This window comes from Papaver somniferum, chromosome 9 (genome assembly GCF_003573695.1).
Source record: "Papaver somniferum cultivar HN1 chromosome 9, ASM357369v1, whole genome shotgun sequence".
NCBI classification, from domain to species: Eukaryota; Viridiplantae; Streptophyta; class Magnoliopsida; order Ranunculales; family Papaveraceae; genus Papaver; species Papaver somniferum.
The window spans coordinates 13,315,022-13,339,210 of record NC_039366.1 but is presented as its reverse complement, the minus strand read 5'-3'; the positions used below and the strand labels follow the sequence as shown (position 1 = coordinate 13,339,210).

The following is a 24,189-nucleotide window of genomic DNA, read 5'->3' as shown; positions in this document are numbered from 1 at the left end:
ATGCTTACAATTTCGTTTTGTTAATAGAGGATTAATGGTAGTTTGCAGCTTTATGTTTTGTTTTGATTTTCTTGATTACTTCGATTCAAGAATCCTTTGATTTTGTGTCATTGGGGCTTTAAAGTGATTCAGAGAATAGTTTTATTGAAATGGAGAACTTGGTTTCTGTAATTTAGAGAAATTTGATTCAAAGGTTGAATCTTCGATTCATTGAATGTTAATTTTGTCGAATTCAGTTTTCCAAATGCCCTTTTGTGTTGTGATTCTAAGTCTTTGAGTTTCCTGATTGATTTCAGTGAAGAAGGAATCGCAACCTCAACTGCAACTGCTGTTGCTGATAGCGATGAATTTTTAAGAGAAACAAGACTTGGAAACAATGAGACTTCGTCTTCCTCGTCATCTGTACCTTGTCTGAGAGTGGAAGATTCATCAAATAGGGTTTTTTGGGTGAGAAAAGTGAGACCCAATGATTTGAATCCGTATAAACGAATGTTGTTTTTAGACAAAGCTTTTGCCTTAAAAATCAAATCTTTAATTCTTCCTGGTGAAAATATTGAAAAGGGGGTTGTTGGTATTATTACTGATCATCAGCAATCCAGGAAATTTACTATAACATTCAAGAGCTACAACCGAAGATATATGCTTATTAGTGGTTGGGGTAATTTTAGAAAGAACAGTAACTGGTTAAAGGTGGGGATGAAAATTAAGATTTCTGCCTTTCGTGACAGTGAGTCTCAGGATCTCTGGTTCATTGTGGTTCCGGAGGAGACAGAGAGCAGGGAATGAAGAAGAAGAAGCTTAGAATTTCTGAATATTTGAATTTGATGAAATATGTATCAGTGGTGGAGAGTAAAGACGTAGATTGAATTTCATCCATTTTAATCTTAGCAGGACATATTTCAACAATTACATCTCTCCCTGTAACTTCAATTTGGATATATTTTGGTGTTTTATTTTGACTACTTTTTTTTATACTGTGATTTCAACTTACTCCACACGTGCGGTTTGACCAAGAACTTTGACTCTTTGAGTCCTTTATGAGACACAGTCCTCCTCCTCCTCCACCTCCACCCTGCCCCTAATGTTATGAGTTGAAGTTGAAGATGAAATTGAAACTATGAGAAGAGCTAAAGGGTTTTGGTGTTTAATTAACAATGAAAGAAGTACAGCAAAAGGTTAGATTTTCATGGTTTTTCTATACTGTTCATTTCAAATTTTAATGTCTTGTTGTTATTGTTCATTTTAGATCTACTCTGCCAAATAAAACCTTTTGGATAGTTTTGTTTATAAATTAACCTTTTGAATGGGCATCTTCTTGACACAATCATCATGGAACCCAATTTGGATATGTAATGTTTAAAAAGGATTTTTACCAATTCATAAATTTGTAGCATTTTGAAGTCAATAAATTCTAGGGGTGTGGATGTTATGCTGATTTTACATGAAATTTGAACCTTGGTTTACTTTTTAGAAACTAATTAGACATAAATGTAGTATAGGATAGGATTGGATTAGTAAACTCCATTAGTCCTAATGCTATTTGGAAATGTTGAGGCTTAGTGAACTCATTTGGGCACATAAATCTCGTATTTACTGGTTATATTGTGGCAACCAAAATACTAGATTTTTTCGTCTTTCTGCGTTGGTTCGTTAACATAGAAACAGGATTTCTTGCCTTAAGAATGATGCTGTTCAATAGATTGATGATGATGAGGGTCTTGAATTAAGATTACTGTCAAGCTTTGTGTACTTTAAGCAATCCTCCTGATCCTATGAATTTGAGTCAGTTGCTGCCTCGCATTATTTCTTCTACTGATACGACAGTGATACGCTCAGTCGTAACGTTTCTGTCGAAGAAATTACTCAAAGCATTGACCAATTTGAGTGCTTAAAGGTTCCGGGTCCTGTAGGGTAATCCTTCTCATATCAAGAAATTCCGTTCTATAAGTTTGTGCAATTTCGGTTATAAAATTATTTCGAAGATTTGGGCCAGTCGGCTTAAGCCATTTTTTTTCGAGTTTAATTTCTTCTCATTAGAATACATTTTTTTCAGGGTAATGCAATTTTGATTTCATCCATATTTCTAATCAGATTTTTCACTGTAACTGAGTCAAAATTTTGGATGGCTTTAAAAACTGATTTCGAGAAGGCTTATGATGGTCTTGTTTGGAATTTATTTGGACTCTGTCTTTGTAATTTTGCGAGTTCAACTAAATACTTGTACGTATGCCCTTTCTAGCTTCATCACTGAAAAGTTGCACCTTAAGTCATCGTCTTATTGCCTTAATCTGAGAATTATATCGCCCTCCCTTGTCTTCAACATCGTCCCATCAGTCATCCTCTTCTTTCCAGAAAGATGTTATCTACTTGGGTTTCATTAGATGTTATCTACTGACTACTGGGGTCTGAAAGGTTGGTTGAGCTTTCGGTATGAGCCTGTCTGGAATGGCCAAATTTGAAATTTCCTTTTCAGGAGCCCTCATAATCCATGAAGCACATATAAGAGCTTTAGATAGAACCTGCAGGAGGTATATTACAAGATGCAGGAGCTATATTACAAGATGTAGCTGAATTAGTTTTTTTTTTTAATTCTTTTTTTTTTTTGCGATATTGATGTGTAAGCACAAGGTTCATCTCCAAACCCTTCTGCAGTAAATCAAAAGTAGTTTTTTGCATTTGTGAGGTACTGAAAGATGTTGTTTCTTCCGTTGCCAGAAACTCCCAGCCCCTTACTTACCTGTAATAGATAGCTGTCCGCGAACTATTAATGTCCCATCCTTATTATTCTCGCAGAGCTCGACCTTTTTAAACCAGGTCTGTGTAGTGGAAGAAGATTCCTACTACAGTTCCTCTGCAAGTTCCTGAAGGTCTTAACTTGCAATTGTAGATTAGGCTTCCGGGGATTTTGTGTGGCCCGGGCATCCTGCCATTAGGAAGTGTTTAATTGTGCAGTGGGATGCTGTTAGTGCTCCGGTTAGTGAGGGTGGTTTGGGATTAGACGGTTAGAGGTAATTAATAAGTTTCTATTGATGAAGTTAAGGCTAAATATCAAACTAAAAAGGGTGAATGGATCTCCACTTAAAGAAAATCTTCTGTATGGTCAGGGATTAAATGGATGATACAGGATGTTTGTAAATGATGGAATCAGGTGGCTTGTTGAAAATGGTTTGGACATTAATGTCTGGAGAGATGGATGGATTAAGGAGACTCCTCTACTTGAAGAATTCTTTAATGATAGGTCTGTACAGCAGAATATGGATATGAAAGTTGCTAGTCTTATAGTGGATGGTGAATATTGCAAGTTAAATGCTGATATGCTAAGGTTTATTGATAGCAATGAATTGCCTGTGATTTGTGGGGGTAAGGATAGGAGGGTGTGGTGTAATGACATGACAGGAAATTATTCAGTGACTAAACTCAGTTTGTGGAATGTAGCATTAGAATGACAGGTTGTATGTGAACACTCAGTATGATTTGCAGCTGGTGAGGGCTTTTGGTATTACTTGCAGAAAGTTTCAAATGGCTCAAATTAAGGAGGTGTATTTCAAGCTTCCAAGAATGAATCAGGTGTTGATTTGCTGTGATGGTATCTCTAGGGGAAATCCAGGAAATGCTGGGTTTGGTTTTATTGCAAGAAGTAGTGAGGGACAGTGTATTGGTGCTGGGGAATGGGCTATGGCACAGAATCTTGAGAGTATATGTTTGTGTTCAGATTAATACTGGTAATGTTCCCTGGACTGTTATTAATAGATGGAAGGGAATTTCAAGGTGCATTAGATTTATTGAATGTAGGCATGCTTTTAGAGAGGTGAATATCTCCGCACGATAAATAAAGGTTCTTTCCTGGGAAGAGGTGAAGTGGTTCTGTATGCGGAGAAGCCTCGGTTTTTGGGTGGTTTGGAAGTGGAGACTTCCTCTTATACAGATTTAATTGAGTTTTTTCGGTTTTTTCTCATCTTTGGTGTCTCCTTTGGTTTGTGCAGTGTTATTTTTTCTTTTTGCTTTGTTTTTTTTGCTTTATCTTTCTGGACCTGAGTATGTTTGGGTCTAGCTTTTGTATTCTTTAGCTTTCGTTGGAATGCAAGTTATAAGTCTTGTCAGTGCACAATAAGCATCCCTTCATCCAGATGATATGCTGTTACTCGCCAATTTTTGTGTTGTCCTCAGAATCGTTTAGGAAAGTAAAAGTCCAGTTATAGAGTTAATTTTTGTTTCTTACATTGCATTTTATCTTTGAGTTACTTGAAATGTTGAGAACAATAATCTCAGTTGGAAAAGCTTTCATCTTTTTTGATGTTTCAATCTTACATTATTCTGTTTTGTACCATGTGCAGGACTTCTGAATCATTCTCACAAATATGATTGGCAAGATATAATCCAATGGCATTTGTATATGCATATGTGCAATATCTTGATGTGAGTGACATTGAAGTCCTGTCTGTTGCCAGATAGGAGTGTTGAATTAGTACATTCTCTTCTTAAGGACTGCAGGTAAACCACTCAGTCCCGACACTACAAACTTGACGTTTGGGGAATAGATATAGCAATAATTTGTTTTGTTAAAGGTTTATTTGAAATGTTCACCTAGCTAGACTTCTTCAGATGAATCAGTTACGGATAATCAAGAATTTTATATGCTATTCTTGTAGGATTCATATCGAATCAGTTAAGCCGGTTCTTGTAAAATCAAATGTTCTCAGTGAAGTTCAGAGATACGGTGGTCTCATGTCGAGGATTTTCCTATTTCCCCTTCTTGTCCAGTATCTTTATCACCTCATCTTGGGCCAGGCAGACTTACGCCTGAATCTCTTGGACAATTAAAATAAACAGATCATGGCGTTGGTGGTCCTGCTGGACTTAGGCGTTTCATTTATCGAAGCATTTATCAGGATTTGAGATTTGAGCATCAGAATCATTCTCACATATATGCCTGCCAATATATAATCCGACGGCGGTCTTGATGTACCTTAGGACATGATCTGATGCTGTGTATGTATGATCTTTAAGTTGTTTATTACGTTTCTCAGGCTTTGGTTCTGTATATGACATCTCTAAATTGTTTCTTGGCAGGTAAAAACATACTTAATGTTGCTTACCACTACTTGAGATGCACTTTGTCCCGACTCGGTACAAACTTCATGGTTGGACAATAGATATAGAATGATTTGTTTTGTTAAAAAGGTTAAATAATAGTATGTAAGATTTATTTGAAATGTTCCCCTTTGTTTTCCTCATTTTAATCAATAATTTTATATGGTATTCTTGTTGGATTCACATCTAGCAGTGATTGTGAAGTCAAATGTTCTCAGTGGAGTTCAGAGATCCATGCTAGATGGTGGTCTTCGTGTAAGAGGATTTGCCCATAGATCCTTCTCGTCCGTAATCTTCTTCTCTTCATCTAGGGAAAAGACCGACTTATACCTGAATCTCTTGAATTTATCTGGATCAAAAGAAGCAGATCATGGCATTGGTGGTCCAGCTGTACTTTGGCATTTCATTTATAGAACCATATATCTGAATCACTAATCCAATGAACAGTTCTGTTTCCAGACAACAAAAGAGGTAATCCTTCCTTCTGTTGCTAAGTTTATTTGATGTTGGTAATGGTCTCTGTTTACCCCACCAGCATAAAGATAATATACTCTTTTCACAGATTTGTACATAGTTTACCAGAAAGGTTTATGGTTCCCTGCACGGTTATTTATAACCCAATTTAGAAGAAATGAAAATATGGTATGGTATCTTTCCTTTTCCTATGGATATCACCATAAATTAAGATTAAGCAAAGGGCATCTCCTAACACTCCAAGATTGTTCACTTTCTGATGCGACATAGTTTCTTCAAGGAGTGGCAAATTTATGAACCTCTCACTGCTAATATCGAAACAAACTATAACGTCAGTGTTTCCATTGGGTGCATAGGCTAACCAATGGAAAGCTCCGTCGTGAAGCAAGCCAGGCACTAATTTATCAGTAAACAGGTAAGTGCTAGTTTGGCCACTACTCCATGAATCTGATTTTAAGAATTCACAATTCTTACCAACTTGTAGTCTTGAATGTTGCTACCATAACCAAACCCGTAAGTAGCATCACGACGATAATAATAACGTGTTATTGGCATTATCGCCTTTAAGCAGATCAGGCCATTACAAGAACCCAAAATTTCAACTTCATCCCCTTCTTCCAATAGGTCATCCATTTGAACAAGTAGATAACATTCGCGCGTACGCAGCGATAATGACGATAAAGCCAATGATGATACTGCATCATAATCTACACAGACAGACTAAGACACTACACCATTTTAAGGTTTAGCAACCCAGAGTAGCAACAAAACTAATGCCGTTGCGAATTTTAGGTTGCTAATATTTCGCAAACGGCGGGATGTTGTTGCTAACTTCGCAACCGCGAGCTTTCGGTTGCTATTAGCAACTGCTATTTGTTCATGCATGCGAAGCACGCGTGTGGTGGGAACACTTTGACCTATGTTTACGCCCAAGTCAAAGTTTGGTCAAGCACTCTTCTTCTTTTTTTCCACCCTTCAGCATTATCCGCCTTATCTTTCCATCCTTCAGAGATTTCTGAGCCATATTTTTTTTTCATTATCTTTCTTCTTCGAGCTGAAGCTCTGAACTTCTCAAGACCCCATCTTAGATTCAAAAGCAAACCCTGGTCTCTTCTTCAATTGACTTCTTCTTAATCAAGAGCATAAGGTCATCAAAATCAGGTAATAATCGTTTTGTTCTGTGTATATGTTGGGTTTAGGTTTATGTTTGCTAATGGATTTCATTTTGAATTTATATTGCAGTTGGAAGCATTGATCTGAGCTTTTAGGTCATCTGTGACATTTGGAAGCATCGATCTGATAATCAGGTAATAATGTCATTTTTTGTTCTAGTTTTTTGATTTGGGTCCAATTTTTTCGATTTAAGGTTTGTGAGATTTAGGGTTTGTTTTCAATTTGAGTAAATAACTAAGAAATCATGATAAGTTAGATTTTGGTTTCTGTTTCTGTTTTTGTTCTATTTCCTCGTCTTTGTTTAAAAAAAATACTATCTGTAATGGGTTTTTTCAGTTTACTGTCTAATTTAATTTGTGGGATTAGTTATGTCAAAAATAGAATTAGTTAGCATTTATTCTGATTTTTGCATGATTCAGTTTGTAGCTTATTGGAGCTCATACTTGCCCTGATACTTAGTGTTTTTGTAGACTGGGGGTTAATTTTTTTCTGTGTGTTTTAAGCTTTTATAACATTGTTCATGGAGATTTGTGTATGGATTGATGAACTGGTCCAGTTTTTTAATTTTTGTGTTGTGATGAATGGTAGATAATCCACCTGGTAATGAATTGCCCTGTTATTGTCCCCGTGAGGATGAAAGATGTGGTCGAATCGTGAGGATACCGAAGCCATTGGCTCAGATTATGATTATTACTTGCGTAATTGAGGAGTAAGTGAAATTACATTTCATTACATAAGAGTGTTTTTTTGGATATTTGGTATGGTATCTTATGCTGGATTACTGAGTTGCATGATTTTGAATTCCATTTAGCAAGCTCCGTCGTTTAGATTTTCCTCTGATATCAAGGATCTTGGCCAGCTGCAGATAGGCTTTGAATTAGGTTCACCATTCAAACCATTCAATCAGCTGATGGGTATCTTTCCAGCTGCAAGGTTGTATCAGTGTCTTCTGACAATCTAAATGCTAAATGGCTGAATGCCTTCTCTATTCATTTCATTCTCTATAAATAAGATCATTGTACAGCCTATAACAGGCAACAAAATATAGAACTAATGGTATTTCCTATTTGGCTAATTATTCTAAGTAATATATACAATTACATGAAAAGAAGAATAATCCTAATTTGAGCCACAATATATCTGCAAAGAATCCTGAATTAACTACCAGTAATATCCCCCCTCAAATTGATGCTGGATGATTGTGAAGCATCAATTTGTCAACCAAGAACTGATGACGTTTTCTTGAAAGAGCCTTCGTGAAAACATCAGCTGTTTGAAGAGAAGTATTGATATGAGGAAGTGAAATAACACGACTATCATATGCATCACGAATAGAATGACAATCCACTTCAATGTGTTTTGTACGTTCATGAAATACTGTATTTGCGACAATTTGGATGGCACTGGTATTATCTGCATGAAGTTGAGTAGGCTCGGCTTGAGAGAAGCCAAGTTCACCCAAGAGACCACGAAGCCAAATAATTTCTGAGCATGCAGAGGACATAGCACGATACTCAGACTCAGTTGAAGATTTAGATATTCGTTGCTGCTTTTTGCTCTTCCATGATACAAGAGAGTCACCAAGAAACATACACCAGCCGGTAATAGAACGTCGAGTATCTGAACAACCAGCCCAGTCTGCATCACTATATGCATCTAAACGAATGGAAGTACCCACAGGAAAGAAGAGACCTTTATCAGAAGTGCCTTGCAAATAGCGAATAATGCGACGAACAGCAGCTAGATGGATGTGTGTAGGTGCTTGCATAAATTGACTAACTTGTTGAACAGCAAATGAAATATCTGGCCTTGTAATCGTCAAATAATTGAGGCTTCCCACCAATCTACGATACAAAGAAGGATCAGAAAGAAAATCACCATCATCCCGACGATATTTGACATTTACCTCTAAAGGAGTGTCAACTGAGCGACCATCTTGTAGTCCAGCCAAAGAAATAAGATCTCGAGTATATTTATGTTGGTGTAAAAAAAGACCAGTGTCTGTCGACTGAACTTCAAGACCCAAAAAATATTGCAAAGGACCTAAATCCTTCATATGAAAGGACTGACAAAGATGCTCTTTAAGTTTGGAAATCAAAGTAGAGTCTGTACCCGTAATAACGATATCATCAACATAAATCAAGAGTAAAACAATGCCATTTAAAGTTTTGCAAAGGAACAGAGAAGAATCATACTGACTCTGGACAAAGGAGAAGTTGATAAGTGTAGTGCGAAACTTGTCAAACCAGGCTCGTGGTGCCTGTTTCAAGCCATAAAGTGATCGTTTGAGCTTACAAACATCTGTCGATGGAGTGGAGAAGAATCCAGGTGGTGGAGTCATATAGATTTCTTCCTTAAGATCCCCATGTAAGAAAGCATTCTTAACGTCCATTTGACTCAATGGCCAACCTTGAGAGGCTGCAATAGCAAGAATAAGTCTTACAGTAGTCATTTTTGCGACAGGTGCAAATGTTTCTTCGTAGTCAACTCCATGCTGTTGCCGATTACCAAGTGCCACCAACCTTGCTTTATATCTGTCAAGAGACCCATCAGAGCGTAGCTTAATGGAATATACCCATTTACATCCAATGGGTTTTACACCCGCAGGACATGGGACAATATCCCAAGTATGATTCTCCTGAAGAGCAAGAAGCTCTTCTTGCCTGGCTTTCGTCCAACATGCAAGTTTAGCTGCTTTAGAATCACATGTGGGAATTTCAGTGTTAGCTAAAGTGGCAGAGAAACCATACCGAGTGGGGGGCTGAGTGGTACGATGTGACCTGCGGAGAACCACTGGAGCAATCACCGGATCAGGGTCGGGAAGGATTTGTGAAGAAAGGGGCCGTCTTCGCTGATAAACATGATTGCGTTTAAAACGCTCAATGAGTGGTGACGGATCATCGATATGCTCAAAAGTAGGAATACAAACATTATCAAGATGAGAGACATGCTGCTGAAAAAAATACTCATTTTCAAAGAAAATCACATTTCTAGAAATACGCATGCGATTAGCAACACTATCATAGCACAGATATCCTTTCTGAGTAGTACTATACCCCATAAAAACACATTTTACTGATTGAGCCATAAGTTTGTGACGCTCATGAGAAGGCAGATGAACGAAACAAACACACCCAAAAGTGTGCAACCTGTCGTACTGAGGATATGTGCTGAAGAGGCGATAATAAGGAGAGTCAAACCTCAATTGTTGAGAGGGTAAGCGATTGATTAAATATACAGCCGTAGATAAAGCTTCCACCCAAAACTTTGCTGGAACAGAGGACTCCAAAAGCAATGTTCGAACCATATCCAACAAGTGACGGTTCTTACGTTCAGCCACCCCGTTTTGTTGAGGTGTATTAGGACAAGATCTCTGAGATATAATACCTTTCTGTTGCAAGAATCCCTGAAATTCATGTGACATGTATTCACCTCCATTATCAGATCGCAAAATTTTAATACATGTAGAGAACTGTGTTTCAATATAGGCTAGAAAAGCTTGAAACACAGTGAATACTTCAGCCTTGGTGCGCAGGAAATAAATCCATGTAAAACGGCTGTAGTCATCAATAAACGTAACAAAATATTTATATTGAGCATGTGAGATAACAGGAGTAATACCCCAAACATCAGAATGTATAATCTCAAAACATGTAGTAGCATGACTACCAGATGTAGGAAAAGGTAAAACTTTACTCTTCCCCAACTTACAGGTAGAACAATCAAAATTGAAACTTTTATCTTTGTTACCAAGAAAACCACGATTCATTAATGTTGATAAAATCTCATTATTCGGATGACCTAAGCGTTTATGCCAAATGGAAGCCTTATTCTCAACTAAAATAGAAGCTAAAGACAAAGTTCTAGGAATCGAAAATTGCAGCGGAAAAATTCTGCCCACTTTAGGCCCCTTCGCGATCACCTTCCCCGACACCTGATCCTGTACAACACAACCATTACGAGAAAAGTGCACATCACAGTTATTATCCACCATTTGACCAACTGAAATAAGGCTAGTAGATAATCCAGGGGAAATAAATACATGACGAAAAGAGGGTGTAATATCTCCAACAGCTGTAATTGGAAGTTTACTGCCATTAGCAATTTCAATATTTTGTGTACCAGTATATTCCCGTACATTGTGTAATAAATCAGATGAGCCAGTCATATGATTGGACGCTCCAGAATCAACAATCCAAGGAAAGGTAATTGACTTACTATTACCTTGAAGTCCAAGCGCAGAGAAAGCTGAAAGAATCATTTGTTGTATCATTTCTGGAGTAATTGTTGACTGACTAACAGTAGAGGATGAAGCAACAGCTTGAAATGCTTGGGCTTTTCTATTTTCTGGACGTGTAGGACACTCTTTGATAATGTGGCCTTGTTGTTTGCAATAGTTGCAGAATTTCTTATTGCAATTGCGTGCAATATGCCCAAATTCTTTGCAACTATAGCATTGTGATTGCCCTTTCCCATGATTCCTCCCTTGAGCAGCATAGGCCAGATTGACCAAATCAGCCGTTTCTTTCTGCCCACTTATAGCAGCTTGTGTAGCCATCCTTTGTTCCTCACGCAATAATTCACCAACACATATATCTAATGAGGGAACCGGATTTCTGTTCAACAATCCAGCTCGCGCAGTCTCAAACTCTGGTCTCAATTTCATCAAGAATTGATCCCGCTGGGTTTCCTCATGCACTGCCTGAAGACCTTCCAACGTCTCTTGAGAGACCTTAGAATAAATAACCAGAATACTCGCTCCAGAGGTTAATAAAATCAGAATAATATTGCTCAATGGAAAGATTACCTTGACTGAATTGACTGATTTCAAGTTCAAGTTGAAAGCGCCGCGCAGTATTTTCTTGGTGATAAATACGTCTCAGGTAATCCCACATTTGTTTTGCTGTATGAAAAGAACGCAGATTATTGACCATACGTGGCTCAATAGTTGCTAAAATCCAAGAAATGATGCGAGCATCTTTGGTTTCCCATTGCGCAAGTTCCTCAACGTCTGTAGGCTTTGAAGAACTGCCGTCGATATGATTCCAAAGTGTCTTCCCTTTCAAGAACATTCTGAACTGAAACTCCCAGGCAACATAGTTCTTACCTGTAAGCCTGATTGCAAATGTCTCCGAGGATTTGCCAGAAAAATGTTCGATAGACATCTCTAAAAAATAAAACCAAAATTGTTGAAAATCAACCTAAAACCAAGACGAGACGAAAAGACAGCCCAAAGAGAAAAAAAATCAGAAACTGATTGCTGGTTCTGATGCCATGACAATCTAAATGCTAAATGGCTGAATGCCTTCTCTATTCATTTCATTCTCTATAAATAAGATCATTGTACAGCCTATAACAGGCAACAAAATATAGAACTAATGGTATTTCCTATTTGGCTAATTATTCTAAGTAATATATACAATTACATGAAAAGAAGAATAATCCTAATTTGAGCCACAATATATCTGCAAAGAATCCTGAATTAACTACCAGTAATATCTTCTTCCTTTGCTCAAGATATTCTTAGATTATAGTTTTTTTGATGTCCCAGTGTTTGTGCAGTTCCCTTGCGCTACCTGAGCATTATTGGAAATTGATGAGCGACCCAACTTCACCGATTATTGATTTTTATCCGACTGGTATGTTCTATGGTCTCGAAAATACGTAGTGTTAAAGTCGTTAAGTTTGGATATTTGGGTTCTTGATATCTGTTTTATGGGAGAGTTGAAAATCTCATTTATACCAATTGCTCGAGATTCTCTTTTGTAGGGTATCCCTAAACTACCATTCATCGATGAAAGTCGTCTTCTTACCAAGCATAGTATATATTGCTTTGGATCTATTACAGGGTTAGCGTAGTTGTTATTGCCAGGGTCAATGAATTTGAGTAAATGCAAGAAACGGCTTCATGCAAAATATGTTGTTCATCCAGATGCATCTAACACTTTATTTGTCGAATGGTTGCCTGCAAATTGTACAAAACGTGAATTCTCTCGTATCCTTTTTATCAGCAGACTTTATCTTCATGTCTTTTTTTGTTTATTGAGAACTTTTCCTCCTCCGGACGCTTTTTTTCATATATCATCTTCATTTGATGGACCTTCACTTGGGTTTGCAGTTATCTTGCTCCTTTTGTAGGTTTTAAAGAAGTAACACCTATGAGCAAGGAGTCTCGTCATGTAATTTAATTCGTTATCATTGCACATAGTTAAGTTTTTTATCTTCCTATTCGTGGTCTCAAGCTAGTTTTGTTTGTTGCAGTCTGGAGGAGATCCACTTGTCCTGTGTTTTGTTGATATTATCAATCCTGTGCAAGCAGCAACGGTGTTGGGCGCCTTACAAGGCGAACACAAAAAGCTTACTCTTCTTCTTTCTTCACTTTATGTGAAGCTTATCTCCATTTGCATACACAAATTTATTTACCATGTCTCCTCATCGTTGCTGCTTGCATAGGATTCCAAAATAGTATATTTGCATCGCGGCATCATTAGTGCACTTAGGTTGAGTGATATAGTTTTCCATCATTTCTTGGATGTTCTGCCATTTTTATTTGAATTGTGGTTTTGTTTTCATTTTTATTGTAAGAAGATATACTTAATGACTTAATAACCCTCTTGCAGGTTACAGACCAAAACCTTGATATTTCGCAAAAGACACCTGCTTGTGTACCTTATGCTTTGCGGCATTATTATTATCAGTATTTATCGTCCATCGCTGAGGCTGTTGAGGTATGAACTTAAATGATGATTCGATAAATTGTTAATTGACAAGGATAAACTTTTTGGTGAGCTTGCACCTATGATTGCAAGGTGTAGTTCTTGTTCCGACCACATATGCTTAGAATTGTTAAAGCAAGCAAGATGTTGTTAATCAAACTGGTACATGGATAATTTTCAGATACAAATCTGAATACATTCACCATAGAGTGCAAGGCCAGTATGTCAGAAACATGTTGTTAGCAGTCGCAGTCGCAGTCATCTGCCTAAATAGTTAAGTTGTTGCTTGATTTTATAACCTGATTATGCCTATTTTAACATGCTGATTGCTCGACTCTGCATATAGTTATTTCACCTCCTGTATTGCAGGAGAAGATCTCAATTCTTAGAGAAAATGACACATTACTAAAAGCAAAGGAAAAGCTGAATCTTTAGATGGATTCTTTGCTGAAAAACAAAGATTTAGCTGACGGTCAAATTATGGCACTAACAAAATCATTGGAAGCTCTTCAAAATGATCTTAAGGACCGAGAGCTTCAGGTAGTCTCACTTGGTACTGTATTTTTCGAAGCAGCTAAAATTTCAGTCACTATACATAATGTAATTATGGTCTTCTTTCAGGTACAAGATTTGAAGCAGTCATTGGAGCTTCAAAGACAGGAACTAAATGACTGCAGAGTGAGATCACTTTACTAAAAATGCACATAGAGGTAAGCTTTTTGTGTATGATAACCTTACCATCATAGAACTTTATGATCAGTATTGTTTAATACTGAAAGGATTTTTTTTTCCTCTCTCAGGGGTAGAAAATTTTACGGAATCACATCTCCGCGCTTTTGGTGAAAGAGAACGCTGGAAAATTGAAGTTTTATTGCGGATGTTGACAAAGCTGCTTCCATTCGTGCACTGAAAAGTGATTGAGACTTGCTCATTTCCCTCTGCAATGAGATCTTCCACATCTTCTGAAATATGGGGATTCTTCATAATCTCCTTGTTTGAATTGTACGCAGGGTGTGTTATACTTTCCTCTCACTTTTCTTGTTTATGAAGTACCGATTAAGTATGCATGAAGTCCTTTTATCATTGTACTGCCTCCATGTATACGTGTTTATAAGTCAGCCAACATAAGAATCTGCGCTGACCTCCACATGTGTTGTTTCTTATTTTCCTCTAAAGATCATCTTTAAATACATTATTCATTTGTGCGCTATTTTGTTCTTCTTTTTCGTTTTGGCCTTGGCTGTCCTTTATCATAGTTTTTGGTATGGTATTCACACCAAACCATTAGATTGTAGCTATTCCTTTGGATTAGGTAAATAATTCTAAACGTGGGACTTCTGATTTTTGATCGAAATTGTGGCAATTTTGCATTTACTTCATCATCAGTAACATGTCAATCCGTGGATCATCTCCATCTGACCAATTTGTCCTCATAACTAGCCTAGTGATTTCCTGGGATGCACTTGAATGTTTTGATAAAGTCTTATGTATGAGCTGAAAGTGTTGGTGGCCTTATAAATTCATGATCTCTTAAATCTTAAGGCATTTGAATTCTTACTAATGTCCGTGCTCTCTGGTCCGGTATATCTATGCAAGTAGAAAACAAGGGCATTTGCTAACTCTATATGAATCTGTTCTTGTAGGATCCCCATCAGCAGAATGCACTCCTAACAGCGTTCCTGGCAAAGGTGAATGAGGTAAAGGCATTTAGTGTATTCTTGTAAATAAAATAGATTTAGGCCTTGAACAATGCGTGTGTTAGGGTAAGGGTATGTGTGTGGGGTTGGGGAGCCTGGTCAAGGATTGATTGATAGCATCTATAACAATAACTTTATGTTTCATTATTTCGGTCTGCTACATCGAATTGAAAATTTAGACATTACTGTCCATTATTTGTCCGCTAATGCGTCTGGCACAATAGAGACTATATTATTGTTCTTTTATTCATACATCTCCATTTAGTTCACTTATAACAGAGTCTGTTGATATTTGCTTTACATGGTTTTGACTTGTGGTTTAGTCTTTTGTTTGTGACATCAGTATCGAAACATCAAGTTGGTTATTATGCAGGTATTTGGGATGAAGTCAAAAAGCAGTACTCTGGTGATATTTTAGAAGCAGTTGAATCTTTGCTGAGGAGATTGGTTAAGCAAGCGGAGTCTGGTGATACTTCTGGTGATATTTAGTCTTTCTTTCACTGTTTTTCAATGCCTCTGTCAGTTGACACAAACTAGGTTACCCATCCATTTTAAAAACATCAACATAGATCGAATATTATATGTCAGTCACAACATACATAAGTTTACTTGTGTACATTCAATTCAAGAATCCTTTCTTTTATGATAATATTACCAGTGGTGATTCTCAACTACATGTGTATCAGTTTTGTATTTCCATTGTAGTTGGTATATCTGTGTGGATGTTGAACTATGGGGAAGTGGGTAATTGCAGGGGGGGAATGTGGGGTAATGAATTTTGACTAGGTCAATAAACATAGACTTGACCTTTTTTTTTTGTGGTTGCAAAAAATTAGCAACCTCAGTGCTCTGTTGCTAAATTAGAACTAGAACCAATAAATTAGAACCAGAACCAACAGTTTCTAGTTCCGGGTAAGGGTATTCCTATAATTAGCAACAGAATAGCAACAGCAAATTGTTGTTTCTAATAAAAAATGTAGCAACGGCAACTTCCGTTGCGAATTGCCGTTGCTGACCGGGATTCGCAACAAAGCTTCTGTCGTCTAAAAATTGTGACACCGTCATTAGTAACAGCGAAAGCCTATTGCGACCCTATTTATCAACATCTAATGTATGTTGCTAATACCTTAAAATGGTGTGGTGAGATGATCCTTGATAAATGTTGGAACAATTGCTGAATTATGCCTGCACAACAAATAAAAATCAAACACGAAACAATTGTTATGGCTGAGTCGCGGACTAGGTCGCTTTTTTTAAGACGTTTCACGGCTCTGGCCAAGATTGTGCAAGCAGTTCTTCAATTACGCGTCGTCCCTAGGATAAAACAGCCGAGATCAATCTCTTACACAATCGCTCTTGCACGTTGAGAGGATGTGAAACTTCTACACCTCATTCTTGCTCAGAAACTCTTTAGAAAAACTTAGGATGATCACACACTTGTTTTTTTTTCTCACAAAAATTTATTTTCTAATAAACTCAAGAGACATAATAGAAAACTCTCACATAAGAAAAAGGCTTCTACAACTCTCCCAATTCTTTACATCAAAAACTAAAACATTAAAGAACATTCAACTCTCTTTTTTTGTTTTTCCAACCAAAATTCTGATTTATAGTCAAGATTTTCAAAACATTTAAAATGTTATTATGGTGGAGTTAACGCCATGAAAAACCAGAAATATGTAACGGTCAAAATTAATGTTATTAAAAAAAAAAAATTTCATTTAAGAAACTTAAATGCTATTAAAAACTTTCTTTTTATTTATTGAGAAATAAATTTATGTTTTAAATATATATTCCTAAAAATTCCCCACTTATATTTTTAAAACATTGAGCAAGAACGTACAGAGTTGTGCATAAGCAAAGGTGTCTGGCGACTTGAACCTTTACGTAGTGTTAATAAGCTCTCTTAAAATCTGACCATAGAGTGAAAATAAGTCTTGAACTCTATGAGATAAAAAGATTACTTAACACACATGATTATACTAGTGTAAAGTCTAAAGCCAGCATATTACGGCCCTGCGCTTGTATCCCAGTTTAATGAATGATCTAGAGAACTGCCCATATTCTCATATAAAGCGGCCACACTTTCACATTCATATAGGTTATTTTATCAAGAGTACTCCTGAAAGTACCCCACTCTAAATAGAGATAGAAACATCATTAAGAGTTTAAAATTTTAAAATAATTTAAACTCAACCTTTACTCGTTTCAAGATGTCATGCCGTGGGATGAATTCTTCAAAAGCATAATTCTCGCATCTACATATCATCAATGACTTCGTCTAGTCCCTTTGAATATATTTCTAGGTTGGATATCCATCATAAATGACTCAATCTTAATGGGCATCAACCTCATCCCATAAAATGTATTCACACCTTCTTATTAATCCTTTCGTCAAAAGATTAACGAATACTCTTTTCAGACACTATATAATCCATATTCTCATAAAATCAACTCTTATAGTTTTCTAACGTTATCCATTCATGTAATATCCGCGGTACTATCACATTGGATTAATATGTCTGTTTCTCTATCTTTTAAAGGATCGAATCGCTCCATCCCTTAAAAGATTCAACTGAAAGGATGTCCAATCAGCTTCGCAATATCTTTAAAGGATTGTGGTAACCATTTAGATAGTGTATTTCTAGGCGTAAGATGTGTTTGAAACACCTCATAACCTTCTCAATATTTTACCAATTTTCCATACTAGGATTGGTAAATATGAATATAAGACCCTCACTTGGAAGCAATATATTACACCCCCACTACAAAAAATACTTATATATATATATATATATATATATATAGTCAATCACGTAGCAAAGAAGCATACTGAGCTACCATACTCATGTCTAATGCAATCACACACAATCTCAAAATCATTAGCACTAAAAACCAAATGAGTGAAAACTTGTTTACAGTCAGATTATATATATTTTTGTCTCTTTTAAAAATTCTATTTTCATTGAAATGAAAATTGATCCAAAGAAAGAAAAAATTCGTTTCAAAAATATACACCATCTTCACTCGAGTCTCTCATGTCAAATAGCAAACTAAGGATGTTCTCAGTTTCATTTTCATCCTATAAGTTAGAAAAAAATCAACAAACCACTTATGCATACAAAACAAAGAGTATTGTGCATTTCACTTTCATCAATTCTGAAATCATTCGAATGAATCAAGTAAACAATTTTCATTTTACAAATTTTTTTAAAGCTGTCTTTCAGAATATAAATGATAACTTATCTAACTTATATGATTTCTTTTATTGTAGAAACTACACAGTTTTCCATGCTTGGTTTACATAGATTCTCATCCTTAACTTAGACAAAAGTATATATTTCTACTTATTACTATAACAAATCATACATTGTAGAAACAACATCAACGAAACAAGCATGTAAGTTATTTAGTGACATGAATGCAAGAGTCGACAATTTTCTGTTTGCTTGTCTAAAAATAATAGGCTCATAAAAACTTTTTGCCAAAGATTTAATAGTTTTAAGAACAAAGTTACTCTCTATAAGAAGTTATTTTCCAGCAACAATATATTCATGACTAAAATTTAGTCTCACTATATATGCTTTTCTAGGTTCATTCTTAGTGAATTACTTGTCACCTTCATTTTTCTAGTTCCTCTAATTTAAATCAAAGCTGTTAAAACATAGGGTATGGAACCCGCACTACTTTTTGACTCAAACAAGAATTTCAAAAAAATATCCAAAGATCCCAAAAATTGTGAAAAACTAATAAACCAATGATCTAAACCCAAAACGTTTTCCACAATATAGAGAAAAATTCAAACAATTTTCTTGAAAGCAACATTGCCTAATATTCACTACTCAAAAATCATATTTGATATCAAGACAAGTTACTCGAAGCATCTTTATAAAATTCTCAAATACTTTATTTCATCCAATACCATTGCAAGTTGCGTAAGATTTGAAAATGTACATGCTTTTATGAGTTTGGTAAGATTATTACATACATCTTACTAAAAAATTCACCAAGTTCAATAAGAAAATATAACATGCTCATATTCATCACTAACTCATTGATTTCTTAAAAAGAATGACAAAATCTCATATTTCAAATATTCAAAATTCAATTTATGTTATGATAAAATTGTAATATTATATTCAAACATTTTATCCATAATTTATCATTTGTAGCAATGCAATGATCAAATTCAACAAACTTCTTATCTCACTCTTGTTTATAATAAGATATGAACATCTTGTTATTAACAAGTTGAACATCTTGGAAACTAGATATATCTTTAACAAGGTTGTTCTACCCAAAGTAAACGTTTAGGCTGTACCAATACCGAAAGTCCTAGTGATGTGAGTATATCTCAACGCCACTTTCTTTCAAAACGATTAGGTTCAACTTTTGAACCATAACCTATCAAAACAAATATGGTGTAAAACACCAATATATATCAACCTCTCACTTTATCCATAGTTCACATTAACTAAGCTTGAAAAGCGTTGTTAATAACATTTGATATCCTTGCAATGCCATGCAAGAATAGAAAATAATCTCATAACCAATATTATGTTCATTTCTTGGTGAGAGTTGATATTGACATTTGTTTTGACTAGGTTTTTAATTATTTCGGTTTTGGGTTCGTATAAAAATCCATCTCATAAGTTCAAAACTTATATGAGTCACATGTTTAATATCATACACAATAATTCTCAATATCTTGTTTCCCTAAAATTTATTCTAAGATTGAACAATCAACTTATTCAATTTAGAATGCCATTATTTGATCATTGCAATAACTACAAATAGTTCATCAAACATACCTCAATTGCTTTTAAAGCTTAATTGGTTATAAACCATTGTCCATTCTTTGCGCACCAACAAAGAAATCAGAAACCCCATTGCTTCTCACATCGATTAATCTCCTGCAATTTTTATTTCATTGGAAAATAAAAACTTGCTCAAGCAAGTGAATTTTCACCTGTCACAATCACGTACGTGTGAGCATTTGAAACCAAAAAATAAGAAGGTATACACTTACATAATTACTTGAAAATCAACTAATATAATACTCCAAGTTTTTCTTAATTGTCAAACAAAGATTCAAAGTTATATAGTTATAACATCATATATTTATAACTCTCTATCAAGCATTTTATCAAACATATGTAGTGCACTAGTTTGATTGCTAACAATAATCTTTTCTTTTCATTACCAAAACAAGCGTACGAAGTACTAGAATCAAAACATGATCTTTAAAGTAATTTCTTACATCTCTAATCTCTAATCTCAAGTATCATGTTTCATATTTTGGACAAACATACACAACGATTTTGAAATCACCAAATCTCTCAAACTAAATATCCAAATTGAAAATTTCAAAATGGGTTTTAAATATAAGTTCCTAATATACAGGTTTCGTGTAACACATGTATTCAAATTTTCACACAAATATTAGGAAAAGCGGATTTAATCAAGACTAATTTTCTGCCCGTCAGAATTTTTAAGATACGTTATGTAGTTTTCTAAAATACTTTAAAATTACTATCCAGACTCAAAAAATTCTGAAATTTGACATGAATGATTCTCATGATGTCTAATACACCCGGTTAAAATTTCAAGACCCAATTCGTTTTCTTTAAAGATATGCATAAAAAACTCTAACGTTTGTGTATCTTCAACAATATATATATATTTTATACTAAAAACTCATGCAAAAGATATCAACCATGTTGCAATCCTAGTCCACCAATATTAGACATAAAATTCACTCTAGGTATCAGGTTACCTAAAATCTCAAGCATCATGTTCAAATGTTAAAGAAAAAATATACCGTTATAATTCTATCAAACAAAATAAAACAATGATACTTATCGCGTTTGAGCAATTGTTTTCTTTTGGTATCCATGGTAGAATAAAACGTCTTTAAATTTTTGGAACAATTGATGAATTATGCTTGCACAACAAATAAAAATCAAACACGAAACAATTTTTATAGCTGAGTCGCGGACGAGGTCGCTTTCTTTAAGACGTTTCGCGGCTCTGCCCAAGATTGTGCAAGCAGTTCTTCAATTACGCGTCGTCCCCAGGATAAAACAGCCGAGATCAATCTCTTACACAATCGCTCTTGCACGTTGAGACGATGTGAAACTTCTACACTTCATTCTTGCTCAGAAACTCTTTACAAAAACTAAGGATGATCACACACTTGTTCTTCTTTCTCACAAAAATTCATGTGTACCATGTTTCCTCATTCGATGAAATGCGACATGAACCACGTGAATGTTTCGAAAACATAAAGATTCTGATTTTTTTTTTTTTTTTTGCTTGATCAAAATTGTACATCAGAATCAAAACAGGAGACCCCTTTACAGGATTGATTAGAATCAAAATTGTAATATTTCAAATGAAGCCATTCTAAATAAATTTGTCAAAATTTGAGGTTTTGAGCTGTAAATAGAAACCTCTCATCTAGCTAAACCTCCCCCCCTTTTTTGCTAGATTGTGGCTGTGCACAAGTTCCCGCATCTCCTAGGTTGCCTCTTGAGGCTCAATCAGTAGTTCAGTCTTCTAGCAATCTACCGAATCAATGGGCTATACTTTTGCAAAACTAATGCTCACAAGTCACAACTAAATGATCAAACAACCATGGGAAATCAAATGAGAACATTGACAATGTCAAATACTAAATGCCAATAGAACAAACAAACACACAAAGTCTGACATTCTAACAATTAAACAACACTGGAGACAATCCCAGAAAACCATAATGATACCGCAGCACTAACGTCTATAAAGAAAACCATTATTGACACCTCCAAGAAAAGAATTAACAGCATTCATTTATTAGTTTTCATAAGATGCTCGTTTTCTTTTGGAACTACTACTACTTTCAGTCAATTCATTATGTTTGACCTTCGCTTCTTTATCTGGAGCTTCTTCCAGCGTAACTTCAGAGTTTTTCTTTAAACGATGAGAATCCTGAATTTCACTAGAATCTTTGGACTGTTTTTTTTCCATTGTACCCATATAAGTGCCTGAATTCACTGAAACTAAGCTCTCCATGTAACTCTCGGAGCAAAAATTACCATCATTTATGCCATTTATATTTAGGATGCTAACGCTATCATTCTTTTGGTTGTATAAACCGAGGCGTTCACCAACCTGTATTAAAATCTCACTATCTTTAACAGATCCATAGAACTTTAACAATCGGGACTCTGCAGTCATTCCTTTTTGGGTAATAGCATAACACATACATTAACACGAACGTTACGGACACCACAAATTAAGCAAAGAGAATCTCCCAGCACTTGGACATCAAATGTCTGTTCTCGATATGTCATAGTTTCTTCTGGAAGTGGTATGCCAATGAACTTCTCAGTGTTAATATCAAAGGAAATTATAGTTTCTTCACGAGTGGCGGTATCGCCTGACCAATGAGTAGCTTCACCTAACCAATGAAGAGCACCATTCAGAAGCACACCGCCAGTTACATCAGAGTACACATAATAAAATCAAGCCATTGCAAGATCCCACAATAAAATGGTAAATACTGTGAGTCATAGCATTATTATTATTGTCGTTTGGGTAATCCATGGCAACAGCTCCATATAATTTTGAAGCATAATCTATGGAATAAAATATATCATAAGCTTCGAAGTCACCATCATAGACTCTTATCATAATTTTTCTGCTTCTAAGGTGGTTTTTGGTGGAAAGATTAAGGTGATCCTTTGTGAATTTACGACTAGAAAGTAGTGCATACCAATTCTTGCATACGGACTTGAAACGCATGATGGATTTCACAGGTAACCTTAACAAAAATTTCTTTTTGGATCTTTACGAGAATGCTAGCTTAAGCTTGACATTGGTTTCAAAATAAGAAGCTTAATTGTGTAGAGATGAGAGAATAAGAAGAAGATGAAGCGTCGTATTTCTCTTAGCTGGTGTGTCTAGCTTTGATAGTTTGCTCTTTATATAGCTCTCCGCAAATACAATTAGGTCTCTTGGGCTACAAGTAATTTAAGCTTTTAGAAACAGAATATGAAGCTATCCTACGGCCATATATAGCCGATATCGACCACGACGTCCAATGTTTCAGTTTCCAGAGCAGAGCTAAACTTGATTACCGATTTCCTTTTTTAGGAATCTCATGCACATTGTCTCAAGTTAGGAATTTCCTCGGGTGAATCTGACCTTATTCAGTTCTTACTATGAGCGTGACTCTTTCTCGGATGCTCGTAAGTTGTTAGAGAAACATAAAAGTGCAACACAGCAGTAGCTAGGAAAGAATAGACTTTCCAACCACCCAAACAAAAAGGCCAAGCCTCAACTTACAATCCACCCGAAAAAATTCCCTTAGAATCCAGAAAATTGAAGCAAACTAACTTATTTTGGCCGGAGCTCCCATTAATTCCACTTAATACTTAAAAGCTCCATTAATGTGTGCGAGTACAAGGGCATATTACCTTGTTTACAACTTCATGATTAACAGGAACAACATCAAATAAAGATTACCTTGCTGAAAAGCTTCACCGCAACCAGTGGCGAATCCAGAAAAAAAAAAGGTTCAATGGGGGCACGCTTAGTTCTTTAAAATCATGGCAAAGAATATGACAGGGAAAATCATATACACCAATGTAAGATTAGGCCCTCTAAAATACTGCATGGAAGAATTGGAGCACGAAGAATAGACTATAATGTCTAAATCTGTTAAATTTGAAAGACGAATAAGGAAATTTAGGGAGGCACTTCCATATCATCAGGATGAAGTAATGCCTTTTATGTGCTGACAAGACTTATAACCTGCAATTTGTACTACACAAAGAAAACAAGGGTGGGAATTTCAGATAATAATCCATGACAAGGAGCATGCCGATGACAATTGAATATCCCTAAACTTCATATTCCTCATAACATATATAGTTCTTATCCCATCTTGTCCCTTTCATCCAGTTGAAGTATTCTTCTCTTGAGTCCAGCAACACAAGGCTTAGCATTCTCAAAAAGAAAAAAACCTGTTTCTTTGAAACCAGAGTTTTCGCGCA

The 24,189-nt window shown here is 35.7% G+C and overlaps 1 protein-coding gene and 2 long non-coding RNA genes across 3 annotated transcripts; 2 read left to right on the top strand and 1 right to left on the bottom strand.

Annotated features, from left to right (window-relative positions):
• Positions 1 to 1,077: 1,077 nt before the first annotated feature.
• On the top strand, positions 1,078 to 5,861 carry LOC113313867. Its single transcript, XR_003342084.1, has 5 exons — positions 1,078 to 1,175; positions 4,335 to 4,491; positions 4,650 to 4,989; positions 5,071 to 5,562; positions 5,654 to 5,861. It is a non-coding gene; the product is annotated as an uncharacterized LOC113313867 (long non-coding RNA).
• Positions 5,862 to 10,308: 4,447 nt separating this feature from the next.
• On the bottom strand, positions 10,309 to 11,889 carry LOC113313866. Its single transcript, XM_026562649.1, has 3 exons — positions 11,546 to 11,889; positions 10,963 to 11,440; positions 10,309 to 10,678 (listed from the first exon to the last, which is right to left on the bottom strand). Exons 2-3 carry the CDS (start codon positions 11,402 to 11,404, stop codon positions 10,641 to 10,643), a joined length of 480 nt encoding a protein of 159 aa, XP_026418434.1. The 5' UTR covers positions 11,405 to 11,440; positions 11,546 to 11,889; the 3' UTR covers positions 10,309 to 10,640.
• Positions 11,890 to 12,501: 612 nt separating this feature from the next.
• Positions 12,502 to 15,797, top strand: LOC113314122. The gene is made up of 8 exons (XR_003342281.1): positions 12,502 to 12,733; positions 12,857 to 12,917; positions 13,359 to 13,466; positions 13,636 to 13,994; positions 14,076 to 14,164; positions 14,255 to 14,465; positions 15,098 to 15,151; positions 15,525 to 15,797. It is a non-coding gene; the product is annotated as an uncharacterized LOC113314122 (long non-coding RNA).
• Positions 15,798 to 24,189: the final 8,392 nt, after the last annotated feature.

Coding starts and splice junctions, on each gene's coding strand:
- LOC113313866 (XM_026562649.1), bottom strand. CDS start 11,404: ATGAAATTGAGACCAGAGTTTGAGACTGCGCGAGCTGGATTGTTGAAC. Junction 10,679..10,962: donor CTCTGCGCTTGGACTTCAAG/GTAATAGTAAGT, acceptor TGTGTTGTACAG/GATCAGGTGTCGGGGAAGGT.